Below are 14042 nucleotides of genomic sequence, written 5' to 3' on the forward strand. Positions count from 1 at the left end.
AAAGAGATCAAAAAGTCGCATGTACCTAAAAATGGTACTGATCTAAACTACCGTTCGTTACGCAAAAACAAGTCCTCACACGGCTTTCCTGATGGAAAAAAAGACAAAAACTGTATGGCTCCTAGAATAAGGCAACACAAAAAGTAAATGATTTTTAATAAAAATTATTTTATTGTGCAAACACCATAAGACATAAAAAACCCTATAAACATTTGGTATCGCCGTAATCGTATCGCCATGCTGAATAAAGTGAATATGTCATTTATAGCGCACGGTGAACGCTGTAAAAAAAATAGAATAAAAAACAATAGAAGAATTGCTGTTTTTTAGTCACCACGCCTCTTAAAAATAGAACAAAAACTGAGCAAAAAGTCACATGCACCCCATGAAAACTACAATGAATTCCCCAAGGGGTCTAGTTTCCAAAATAGTGTCACTTTTGGGGGGTTTCCACTGTTTTGGCACCACAAGACCCAGGGGCGTAGCTAAAGGCTCATGGGCCCGAGTGCAAGAATTCAGCTTGGGCCCCCGTACCACTCCCCAACACCACCATCATCATCAGACCCCTGCGCGCGCTTATGCCCAGACGCCTTGCTAGTAAACTTTGTGTAGTGTTTACAGTTGAAAAAACCTTATTAACATATTATTTAAAAAAAAAAATGGTGAGGAAGTGTACTTTGCTCAGTAAGCCGTTTTGTTTACTATGATAATGAACACGTACACTTTGAAAAGTACCTGAAACATTAGTTTGTTTGTGATCGGCTGACAGTACACTATGAGATTTTTCCTTTGTATGAGCAGTTATGAGTTAATAATTGTTAGATATTTGGCAGTGCCAAAAGATAAGTTAAAATCAGCATAAGGCTGGGTTCACACAGACTTTTTTGGGTCAGATTTTGCTCTGCCTGCACGCCGATTTTCGCAGCGTTTTTCGCCCTTGGCCATTGAGCGCCGCGGGCAAAAAACTCAGTGACATACGTTTTCTCTGCCTCCCATTGATGTCAATGGGAGGTCAGAGGCGTAACCACCCGAAGATAGGGCATGTCCCTTCTTTTTCCAGAGAGCCGGTTTTTCCGCTCGTGGGAAAAAAATGCCTCCGCCTCCCATTGAAATCAATGGGAGGCATTTTCGTAAATTTTTTGGCGCGTTTTCTGACACGGTTTCCGTGTCAAAGAACGTGTTAAAAAAACTCTGTGTGAACTGGCCCTGAGGCCTCATTTACACGAGCGTGTGCGTTTTGCGCGCGCAAAAAAACGCTGCGTTTTGCGTGCGCAAAAGGCAATTGACAGCTCCGTGTGTCATCCGTGTATGATGCGCGGCTGCGTGATTTTCGCGCAGCCGCCATCATAGAGATGAGGCTAGTCGACGCCCGTCACTGTCCAAGGTGCTGAAAGAGCTAACTGATCGGCAGTAACTCTTTCAGCACCCTCGACAGTGAATGCCGATCACAATATACACCAACCTGTGAATAAAAAAAGACGTTCACACTTACCATGAACTGCCTGCTTCCTCCAGTCCGGTCTCCCGGCCGTTGCCTTGGTGACGCGTCCCTCTCTTGTCATCCGGCCCCACCTCCCAGGATGACGCGGCAGGCCATGAGACCGCTGCAGCCTGTGATTGGCTGCAGCCTGTGCTTGGCCTGTGATTGGCTGCAGCTGTCACTTGGCCTGAATTGTCATCCCGGGAGGTCGGACTGGAGGAAGGAGCCGGGACTTATCGGTAAGTCAGAACTTCTGTTTTTTTTTTACACGTATATGTATATTGTGATCGAAAGTCACTGTCCATGGTGCTGAAACAGTTTAAGTCTTTCAGCACCGTGGGCAGTGACTGTCTCCTGACGTCGCGTACCCGAACATTTTTTGCCGGGTTCGGTTAAAACGAGTTCGGCCGAACCCGGTGAAGTTCGGTGCGCTCATCTCTAATTTGACACTCCGTTTGGATGTTTGTAACCAGAAAAGCACGTGGTGCTTTTCTGTTTACATTCATCCTTTTGACAGCTCTTGCGTGATTTTCGCGCATGCAACGCAGGACCGTCAGTGTGGCATGCGTTGTTTTCACGCACCCATTGAAGTCAATGGGTGCGTGTTGCGTGAAAAACGCAAGAATATAGAACATGTCGTGAGTTTTACGCAACGCACTCACGCAGCGCAAAATTCACGCATCGTCTAAACAGCCCCATAGACTATTATAGGTGCGTACGACACGCGTGAAAAGCACGCGCGTCGCACGCGCGTATAATACGCTCGTGTAAATGAGGCCTAAGACAGATTATTTTACTTTTTTTCAAAGCACAATACAAATAGAGTAATAGTGTAAATAAGTATTTTGCCATTTTGTAATCCGTATACAGTATGTAAACCATAAATGTGCAGGAAAGATGGGTGTGTATAAATAGCACATCAAAGGCATTCTCTTAGCCTACACTCTCGATATAGGGCAACTGTACATGAAATCTCTGCCAAGTCCAAGGGAGTGTACCAATAAAGCTAACTTTATATGATATGGGTAGCGTTTGAAGACACTGTACCTGGACGACTTAAATTCTCTCTATCGAATTTTGCATTATTTTAAGATGGAAAAGGTACAGTGCTTGGGCTTAAAATAAGAATGTAAAATAATACTCAATGGGAGAAAGTTAGCCATGTTAATATGCCTGTTTTCTGGCAAAGAAATGTTGCAAACAGATCAAAAGTCGCAAAATTTGCATCTTTTGGGCAGTATCCTCCACTTTCGACCCCTTTTGAAAATGTAGGCGGAGCTTAGTGGAAGGGGCGTGCCCACTTCGGCCCGACATATTTACTATAATTTACACCAGAAACTGGCAACTTGCGAAAATTATAGCAAAGATCTACGACAGCTCCAGGTTGGCATAGATTTTATTTAGTGTCGCATGGACAACTGAAAATGCAAAACATTTATTAAGAGTCATTTGCCTCTTAATAAATTTGTTGCATCTTACTCTAGCTTGTTAGAACTAAAACTGGCACAATCTTGATACATCTTCCCCAATAAGTCTATAGGATTAAGCAATTTACATTTTCCTAGATTACATATTCGTTTTATAAGCGCTGGCAGTAGATTTACTTGCCATAATTTAAATATATGGTTTTCACAAATTTGTGTATGTGTGTATATAATTATACAGTACTTTTTGAGTTGATCATAAACATAATAAAGCAGAGTCCCTTATTTCAGAACATCTACAAAACGTATTGCTAAACGGAAGGAGCACTCACTAAATGACCTTGATCTCCTCATTGGTGGCTGAAAGATTAACCACACTATATGTAAATGTGTACACGTAATCCCTTTTGCTATTTTTTACTGACCAAGAGGGTTCACATGATGGCCCTTTCTGACCTCTCAGACTCTTTCAAAACTGAATAGGACATTGGGGTACACTTGGCTGTGTCTGGTGACAGACGATCTTTAAAGGAAATCTGTCACCAGACAAACCCCTTTAATATAGTGCATCTATGAGATACTCAACGTAATGTGCTTCAGGTGCCATGCAAAAGCGTGCTATACTAATTATGGTGTGTGCTCAGGCCTGATTGGCAAATGAAAATAGTTTTGTCTGCGACTCGACTAAGCACACAAGTGGTATGGCCGAAATCACATGATGCCTCTCGTTGAAAAAATATTGGCATATGGTGCACACTTCTGGATGACTCCCCTAACCGTTGTTTAGGGCACTATTCAGCATGTTCAATAGCTCTTGCTAAAGCAGAAAAAAACCATGGCCATCTTATAGATTCTCTTTGGCAAGCAGATACCGTGGTCATGTTAAAAATAATTCAGTGCAGTCTATGCTGAAGACTAAAAGAAACACAACAAAAAAAATATTTCTGTGACATTTTTATTCTTTATTTTTATTATTTTTTCCTTATGTTAGCATATAACTGCATATAACACATTCACTGCACATATCCATAATTCAATGGCAATTAACACAAGTTTTCTTAATTATTATCTTCATATGTATACACTTGGCTCTGCTCTCAGTTCATAGGAAATAATAGAAGTTGCATGCAGCACCAGCCATAGGCATCATGCACACAAGCGTATTTGTCATTCATATCATAAGGATATTCAATACGATGTTACTGCATTTCAATGGGGCAGATGTGTCCACCCTTAACTTGTTTCTAAAGCCGACAAATCCCGAAATGTGTGACACAAAATGTTAAACAAGCAGGTAAAAAAACCATAAACCTCCGACAGATGCCATTCTTGAGCCATCCATTGCCCATTGACTCCCATGTTAAAAAAAAACCATAGCTTTAATGTATTTGTTTTTACTGGATAGCTGTGACGAATGTGTCTGACAGATGACATCCAACAGCCATTTGTTATCCTATGTTAATAGGTTTTTTACTAGAAGGTGCGAGATTGTATTGAAATGGTATCATGACAAATTGTATAACAACGCAATTCAAGAAAAGTTAATGGTGGGCACATCTGTACAATGGTGGAAACACATGCTGAGTCCACATGAAAAAAAATTTCAGTATGCTCCATCATGTTTTCAGTACATGTTTTCAGTATTTTGGGCTGTATTTGGTCAGTATTTTGCATCAGTATTTGGAAGTATTTGGAAGCCAAATCCTGCAGTGGTACCTAATGAGAAAAAAGTATAATGGAAAGATTTGTACCTCTTCCATGTTTTGGACCCACTCGTGGTTTTGGCTTCGTAATACTGATGCCAAATACTGACCAAAAACTGCAGTGTGAAAGTATCCTTAGTGAAATATCTCAAGGGGAAACAGCAATGATATATTCATCAGAGTCATATGTGTCTTGCGTTTGCAGTTTCTCCTCTGATGCATGTTTCTCTTTAGGTGACCTCAGAAACCTAAACAAAATAATTGTGGAATTAATCAGCATATAAATACATGTTTTTAATATGCAGAGAAAGCTAATTTTACAATTGAACATTTGTGTCTCGAATATGCAAACTCTTGACTGTATCACAATATTTGGAGGGATATTCTGTTTCATTGTCATTTTTATTTATTCATTTCTAGAATTGGAAACAATACAATTTTGTAATTTATATGTAATTAAAATTCTGCTCACATAATTTATTTTTACTAGTGTAGTCGACTCCAGTCTCTGCACAGTATAATGGATTAGTCCTAAGTAATCCACCCATAGGATGGATTCCTGCCTCTCTGGATTATTTGCCTTAATTGCTTAATTCATCTCACCCTTTTGGCATACTATATAAATCTGGCCAGGCTATTAAGCTTCCTGCCTCAAGTCTAGTTCCTTTCTGACTCTCTCTACAAAATGTTGCTGTCATTTGTGTACCGAACTTGCATTTTTTCCTGACCACGTCTCTGCCTCACGCGGTAACCTGTTGCTGCTCATCTGTGTACCGATCCTGGGCTGTTACTGGGCTACTCTTGCTATTATCACCCTCCTACATGATCTAGAATCTTAATCTGCTATAAACCTTAGCAGACTAGTCTGGCTCACATGTGGAATCCCCTGGAACAAGTCCTTTGACAACTATGAAGCAACAAATTGCTGAACTACAAGCATTTGGAGCTACTTATCAAAAAAAAAAATGTTCTCAGCTGCAAAATCGATTGGGAGAGCAACAAAGAGAGATGATTTAATTACAAAGACAACTTTCGTATGTGCGTGGCTCACTCAGCCACAGTCTCAAGTTTACACGCCATTACCCATTGGCGTAACAAACCCCCTGCAACCCTGACCGGAGGGTTAGGGGACCGAATCCCCCTCACGCTTGCTACATTAGTCCCTGGCAATGGTCTGCACCGTGGCACATACAAGGTCCTGACGCTGGCAGCACACAACGTCCATCTCTAAGGTTCAGCGGTTTTTCATACTGTTGACCTGATCTACAGGATAGGTCATCAGTATATGATCGGTGGGGGTGTAACACCCAGACCCCATACCGATCAGCTTTTGGGGATGCTTCCAGGCCTTGGATGTTATGCAGTGGCTTGTGTCAGAAGCAGAAGGCTTCCGTACACTGTATTGCGGCCGTGCTGGGTTATTGCAGCTCTGCTCCTATTCACTATGAAACACTGCCCTGTGCTCGGACAACCTCTTTAATTATGCTACATATATTTTTCAAATTTACTAGTGAAAAGAAAAATGTATTGCTTACAATTAATCTTCTGACAGATGAAGCTCCAGTGTTGGCTTCTCTTTATGTAGAAAAGGATAGTAATCTTCTGAATGTTTTGGATGACTGTATCACTGCTATGAATCAAGTTTTAGATGATCCTAATTGTTATGCCACAGCTGAAGTTAGACTGCATAATCTGCGGCAAGGAAGGTGCTCAGTTCCGGAATGCACAGAAGAGCTGCTGGGTAACTGATACCACAGGGAAGCTAGCGGCTCAGAAGAGCCAATTTCAGAGAGGGCTTTCAAAGCAAGTGAAGGATGTACTTTCCAAAGTGATAACCCCAGAAAAGTTGGAGAACTTAATGCAATTGTGCATTCAAATTGATCAGAGACTTAATGAAAAACGAAAGACTATACTGTGGGTATTTGGAGATAATCCTGCCTTCTCCTTCGATCAATCAAGTCAGAATACTCAGAAAGATACTGAATCTATATCTGAACCAATTTGACTTTATGTTATTCAAAAACAACAGCAGAAAAAGAGAGGCGACCTACAGAAAATATTTGCCTTTATTGAAGTGTACTATGCTGTTTATTGCTCAAATTAGATCCGTAGGACAATCGCTGTCAAAGATGTAATAGAAAATGGAGACGATCTGTTGGATTAAAAAATACTATAGGACGAAGACAAGTTGCTGGCACCAGAGAATCTTATTTTATAGTGCCAATACACATATGCACTAAAACACATGAGATTTCTTGTTCTGATATATTTGACCCCTATCATCATGGCCTTTTTCTCATGAAATTAAGCATCTTCAAGTTCTCATCATGCCTGATCATCAAGAAGTTATTCATTTCCAACTGTTTCTTCTCCAAAGTTTTCAGTGATTTGGGGAATTCCTTGGCTTTTTACTCACAAACTATTCATCAGTTGGGAAACACGTTGTATACATTTTCCATCTGAGTACTGTCAGCTAAATTGTCTGCCTAAACTTTTTCAATACTTGAGAATATCAATATCTGAACTTGCTGTTAACCCCTTAATACCGAAGGTATTTTAAACCTTAATGACCGAGCAATTTTGTAGGTTTTTCCATCGTCACATTCAAAGATCTATAACTTTTTTATTTTTGTGTCGACAGAGCTGTATAAGGACTTTTTTTTTTTTGCGGGACAAGTTGTATTTTATAATAGCACCATTTTGGGATACATATAATTTATTGATTAACTTTTTAATAACTTTTTTAAAAACAGAAATTTCGTCATTTTTTTGCGTCTTAATTTTACGCCGTTTACCGTGTGGTATAAATAACATAATAACTTTATTCAGCGGGTCGTTACAATTGTGGCGATATCAAATTTATATTGATTTTTTTTATGTTTTCCTACTTTTACACAGTAACAACACATTTTTTTCAAAATTATTTGCTTTTGTGTCGCCATATTTTAAGAGCCATAACTTATTTATTTTTTGACCGATGCAGCTGTATGAGGGCTTTTTTTTTTTGCAGGACGATTTGTAGTTTTTATTGGTACCATTTTGGAGTAGATGCGACTGTTTGATCAGTTTTTGTCAAATACTTTTGAAGGCAGGATGAATAGAAAACAGCAATTCTGGCGTTGTTTTTTATTATATTTTTTACGCCGTTCACCGTGCAGGTTAAATAATGTAATTATTTTATGGTTGAGTTCGTTACGGACGCGGCGATACCAAATATGAGTAACTTTTAACTTTTTTTTCATTATAAAGTATTTTGTAAGGGGAAAAAGTGGGTATTTATTTTTTATTCTTTTACTTGGGACATTTATTTATTTCAAACTTTATTTAACTTTTTTTTACTTATTTTAGTCCCACTGGGGGACTTTACAGTGCAAACTTTTTGATCGCTATTATAATACACGCGGGGATGCCAGTGGGATGAGAGAGGGAGACCCCTCCCTCTAAAATCACTCAGATGCGGCGCTCGCTATTGAATGCCGCATCTGAGGGGTTAAATAAGATCGGAGAACACTGCTAGTGGTCTCCAATCGTTGTCCTGAAGCCCGAGGCTGTTAGCAACAGCATGGGCTTCAGGAGATCACCGGATGATGCGGGGAAAAATCTTCTGAAGTGCCGACGTGAAAAGGCGGCGCTTCAGAAGAACTACCCTGAATGGCCGACGTAAAAAAAACTATACGCCGGTCGTTAAGGGGTTAAAGATTAATTACCATCACAATACAAAGAATTTCAGGATGTCTGTGATAAAAAGAATGCAGATAAGCTACCTCCACATGGTTAATGATTGCCCAATAGAACTGTTACCCATAGCTACATAACCCTTTGGTCGAATCTACTTTCTTTCGGAAACAGAACTGAAAGCCCTTAAGGAATATTTGGATGAAAATTTGAATACAGGCTTTATCTTTCCATCTACATGTCCTGCGGGAGCACCCTTGTTCTTTGTTGATAAGAAATATTTAACCTTACGTCCCTGCATTGATTATAGGGAGCAAAAAAACGAACAGTTAAAAACCGATATCCTCTGGGGGCGTGGCTAGCCGGAGAACTGAGCAGACGTGCTTTCATGAGCTCCGCATCTAAAAAAAAGAATCTAATAACATCACAGCCTTTAAATCTATTTTTTGAAAGCTGAACCGGTGTGGTAGTGCAAAGAGATTCTCTGCAGCTGGTCAATCATCGCTGGATTCTTTGCAGACAAGTTTAATACCATTGTGGCCTAGACCATGCTCAGACCACGCGCTACACCAATGGGGACAGCTGCCACGCAGGCTCAGAAACATCATCAAAGGTGAGCGGCGTACCAATCAAGAGATTAAATCTCTCCCCAGTCATATTTCAACAAAAGGTTAAGGCGTAAACTATAACGCAGCCTGTTCGATTTCTACCGCATGTAAGGGCAGACCCGCGCCCCCCCCCTCTTAGATCTCTGAGACACTAACGTTTACAGACGCCCTGTTTATGCGATGGGGAAGCACTGTTGAGGTGTAACACAGAGAGTCACCGACCCCACTGACATACCAAAGGATCAAAGACACCGTCCGAACTGAGTCCTTATTCACTTGGCTAGGAACGGCACTCATACTAACATACCTAAATAACATGCCAAAAGTATGCAAACATTGCACGGAGAGCATCAGTCACCTTCCCCAGATACTAAACGGTAGGACATACCATTGAGAAGACATAAAAGGAAGCGAGGCAGCACATCCAAAAAAGTGGGAATTTATTCACCCAATGCAGAACACTGTGGGTGCGGAAGCCATAATGTAATTCCCATTACAGTCCAATATTGTTCTGTGCAAAGTGATAGGACCGATGGCAATAGACAAAAACAAAAATGTCACAGCACCAGAAAAAATGCTGCAAAGTGTACATGTCACAAAATAGGACTGGGTAAAAAGTCCCTATGAGTACACACAAAAAAAAAGAAGCGTGGCAGCACATCCAAAAAAGTGGGAATTTAATATTGGGCTGTAGTGGGCTTACGCACCCCCAGTGTTCTGCATTGGGTGAATAAATTCCCACTTTTTTTTGGGATGTGCTGCCTCGCTACTTTTTTTGTGTGTACTCATAAGGACTTTGAACCCAGTCCCATTTTGAGGCATCCACTCTTTGCTTCATTTTCATTGAAAATAACTTTGGGAAAGGGAAGAAACCAAACCCTTACTAGGCCTCAAAAAAGGGGACTGAATTTTGTCCTATACTGGAAAATGAACACGGCGTCCAGAACGCTATTTATGCAGTAAATGCTTTCTTTTACAGCAAGATAAAATAACAGCCTTGCAGAGTGCCCTCACCAGAGAAATAAAGGTCTACATTTTACTGTGAAATAAGAGGTAACTCTCCTTTGTAAAAGGAGCCACCTTGTTTTTTCCTCATTATACAAGTGCTTAGTGCTTTTAATTAAATCTCTATGGTCTCAGAACAACTAATTACCTTTCTACAGAACTGTGAATTTAAACAAGAAAGAGCATAGTTCAAAAATTCCTGGACTCTCTGTGGTCTTCTGATTAGCTTCTAATCTGAGTATTCAACCTAAAAAGGAAATTTACTACTAGACCTATCAGCACAAAAGGTCCGTCCTACAAATTTAGAGAATATCATTTATACTCAGTAGTAGTTCAGAACATGTATTAACCCCTTCCCGCTCAGCTCAGTACTATTACATTGTGCTGAGCGCATCGTTCGCGCTCAGTTCAGTAATAGTACTGACCTGAGTTAACACGGCGCCATCTTTCCCCGGCACATGTTTGAGCTGTGATACCTGCTGTTTCCGACAGCAGGCTATCACAGCTCAGTGTGCAGGGACCGATCGCGGTGGTCCCCGCCGATTAACCCCTTAGAAGCCGCGTTCAATAGCGATCGCGGCTTCTTAGGGGTTAAGCCACAATCGAAGGTCCGCTACACGATAGCAGCCCGCGATGGCTGCTATGGCAACCAGAGTACTAATAATGGACTCTGGCTACGCCATCAACGGAAGCCTAGTGGGTCCTGACAAAGTCAGGACCCACTATGCTTGCTGTCAGCGAATAGCTGACAGCTCTAATACACTGCACTACGCGTGTAATAGAATAGTGATCAGGGCCTCCTGCCCTCAAGTTCCCTAGTGGGACAAAGTAAAAAAAAGTGTAAAAAAGTTAAAAAAAGTTGTGTAAAAATAAGAAAATAAAAGTTTTAAAAGTGATAAAAGTACAAATCCCCGTTTTTCCCTCATCAGTCCTTTATTATTAATAAAAATATATAAATAAACAAATAAACTATACATAATTGGTATCGCCGCATCCGTAACGGCCTGAACTACAAAGCGATGTAAAAGAAAATAATAATAAACCGTACTAGAATCACAATTGTTTGGTCACTTCATCTGCCAAAAAATTGAATAAAAAGAGATCAAAAAGTGGCATGTACCTAAAAATGGTACTGATCGAAACTACAGTTCGTTACGCAAAAAATAAGTCCTTGCACGGCTTTCCTGATGGAAAAATAAAACAGTTATGGCTCTTAGAATAAGGTAACACAAAAAGTAAATGATTTTTTACAAAATGTATTTTATTGTGCAAACGCCATAAGACATAAAAAAACTATACACATCTGGTATTGCCGTAATCGTATCGCCCACAGAATAAAGTGAATATTTCATTTATAGCGCATGGTGATCGCTGTAAAAAAAAAATAGAATAAGAAACAATAGTAAAATTGCTGTTTTTTAGTCACCACGCCTCTTAAAAATAGAATAAAAACTGATCAAAAAGTCGCGTGCACCCCATGAAAACTACAATGAATTCCTCAAGGGGTCTAGTTTTCAAAATAGGGTCACTTTTGGGGGTTTTCCCACTGTTTTGGCACCACATGGTGTTTTGGCACCACCATGGTGCCTAATAAATTAAATTAATTAAATTTCACCTCTACTTTGCTCTAAATTCCTGTGAAACACCTAAAGGGTTAATACATTTTCTAAATGCTGTTGTGAATACTTTGAGGGGTCTAGTTTCTAAAATGGGGTGTTTGATAGGGGTTTCTAATATATAGGCCCCTCAAAGCAACTTCAGAACTAAACTGGAACCTAAAAAATAAATAAAAATGAGGCAATACTTCACTTCTTACATTATACGGATAATGAGCAGTGCCCACCCCGAGATGACCCCAGTTTTGACCGTTTGTATAAATGGAGACCCCTATTAGTAGACCATTTCAGTGCCCGGTTTTCCCAAGCATACACCCCCGAGAATAGTATTTCTATTGATGAGTGCTTGGTACATTTTAAAGGGAGGCTTCAATTCCGCCAGTACCTGCCGAGTAAGAGGGCAAAGTATGGCGTGAAGATGTATAAGCTGTGCGAGGGGGTATCAGGGTAAACCTACAAATTTAGGATATATGAAGGGAAGGACACCAGTATTCAGCCCCCAGAATGCCCCCCTTTACTGGGAGTTAATACAAAAATTGTGTGGGATTTTGTGCACCCACTGCTGGACCAGGGTTACCACCTCTACCTGGATAATTTTTATACCAGTGTCCCACTCTTCAACTGCCTCGCTTCCAGAAGTCCTGCGGCATGCGGCACTGCTAGAAGAAATCTGAGAAGCCTCCCTAAGACTCTGCTTGGGCAAACAAGAAGTGGTGAGAGCTGGGCACAATCCAGCAGCAATATATTGTGTGTCAAGTACAAGACAAGAGAGATGTCCCACCAGTATCTATGTACCTGTATGAGGTACCAGAACAGAGACCCCCAAACCAGACTGCATCCTGGACTACAGTAGGTACATGGGAGGGGTGGACTTGTCAGATCAAGTCCTGAAGCCCTACAGTACTTCTGGAAGCGAGGCCACACGCATCGTACCAGGGCAACACTTTCCAGGAGAAGTTCCCCAAACTGGCAAGAAGGGAAAAAGTCAAAAGAGCTGCAAAGTCTGCTATAAGAGGGGGATAAGGAAGGACAAAATATACCAATGTGACACATGTCCCGAAAAACCAGAGCTCTGTATGAAAGTGTTTTAAAATTTATCATCCATCCCTTTATTTTTAATTTACCACAGTTTTACTTACCCTGATGCACTCCGCACAGCTTACCCCTCCTCATATTTCCCCTCTGAGCCCTACCTCAGGGGCTTCTGCGTACATGACTTAGCACCAGAAAAGCTCCAGTAGGCCAAATGGTGGTCCTTTCCTTCTGAGCCCTGCCGTGTGCCCAGGCAGCTAATAACAGCCACATGTAGGGTATTGCCATACCCGGGAGAACCCACATTACAGTTTATGGGGTGTATGTCTCCGGTGGCACATGCTGGGCACAATATATCGGAAACTGACATGGCATATATATATATAGAAAAATTGCAACTCTCACTCTGCACCATCTGTTGCGCATTATCTTTTACACAGTACCTGTGGGGTCAAAATGCTCACTACACCTCTAGATGAATTCCTTAAGGGGTGTCGTTTTTAAAACGGGGTTCACTTCTCAGGGGTTTCAACTGTACTGGTACCTCAAGGGCTTCTGCACACATGACTTAGCACCAGAAAATCCCCAGTAGGCCACATGGTGGTCCTTTCCTTCTGAGCCCTCCCATGGGCCAAAACGGCAGTTTATCACCACAAATAGGGTATTGCCGCACTCAGGACAAATTGGGCAACAAATTGGGGTATTTTATTCCTTGTGAAAATAAGAAATTTTGAGCCAAAACAACATCTTATTGGAAAAAAGTTGTTTTTTTTGTAATTCACAGCCCAATTCAAATAAGTTCTGTGAAAAAACTGTGGGGTCTAAATGGTCACAACACCCATAAATGAATTCCTTGAGGGGTGTAGTTTCCAAAATGGGGTCACTTCTGGTGGGTTTCCATTCCTTTGATACCTCTGGGGCTCTGCAAATGCGACATGGCACCCGAAAACCAATACAGCTAAATCTGGACTCCTAAGAACACATAGCGCTGTTTTATGCGGGTTTCTAATACATAGGCCCCTCAAAGCCCCTTCAGAACTGAACAGGTACCTTAAAAAAAAGGCTTTTGAAATTTTCTTAAAAATATGAGAAATTGCAGTTTATGTTCTTAGCCTTGTATCGTCCAAGAAAAATAAAATAATGCTCAAAAAACTATGCCAATCTAAAGTAGACTTATGTGAAATGTGAACTAGTAACTATTTTGGGTGGTATAACCATCTGTTTTACAAGCAGATGCATTTAAATTCAGAAAAATTTTATTTTTTCAAATTTTTCTCTACATTTTGCAATTTTTCACAAATGAACACTGAATATATCGACCAAATTTTACTACTAACATAAAGCCCAATGCCTCACGAGACAACAGTCTCAGAATCGCTTGCATAGGTTTAAGCATTCCGACGTTATTACCACATAAAGTGAAATATGTCCGATTTAAAAAATGGGCTCTGAGCCTTAAGGCCCAAACTAGGCTGCAACCTTAAGGGGTTAGTATGGGA

General features: G+C 40.7%; 1 protein-coding gene across 2 annotated transcripts in view; it reads right to left on the minus strand.

Annotated features, from left to right (window-relative positions):
• Positions 1-3858: 3858 nt before the first annotated feature.
• Positions 3859-14042, minus strand: part of LOC142741305 (transcription factor ETV7-like) — a 111494-nt gene continuing 101310 nt past the window's right edge. For both annotated transcript variants that reach the window (XM_075850687.1, XM_075850686.1), the window contains one exon: positions 3859-4855. In XM_075850687.1, coding sequence (XP_075706802.1) covers positions 4756-4855 — 100 coding nt within the window. In that variant the 3' untranslated portion in view covers positions 3859-4755. The remainder of the gene's footprint in view (positions 4856-14042) is intronic.

The sequence above is a fragment of the Rhinoderma darwinii genome, chromosome 2, assembly GCF_050947455.1.
Source record: "Rhinoderma darwinii isolate aRhiDar2 chromosome 2, aRhiDar2.hap1, whole genome shotgun sequence".
Lineage (NCBI taxonomy): Eukaryota > Metazoa > Chordata > Amphibia > Anura > Rhinodermatidae > Rhinoderma > Rhinoderma darwinii.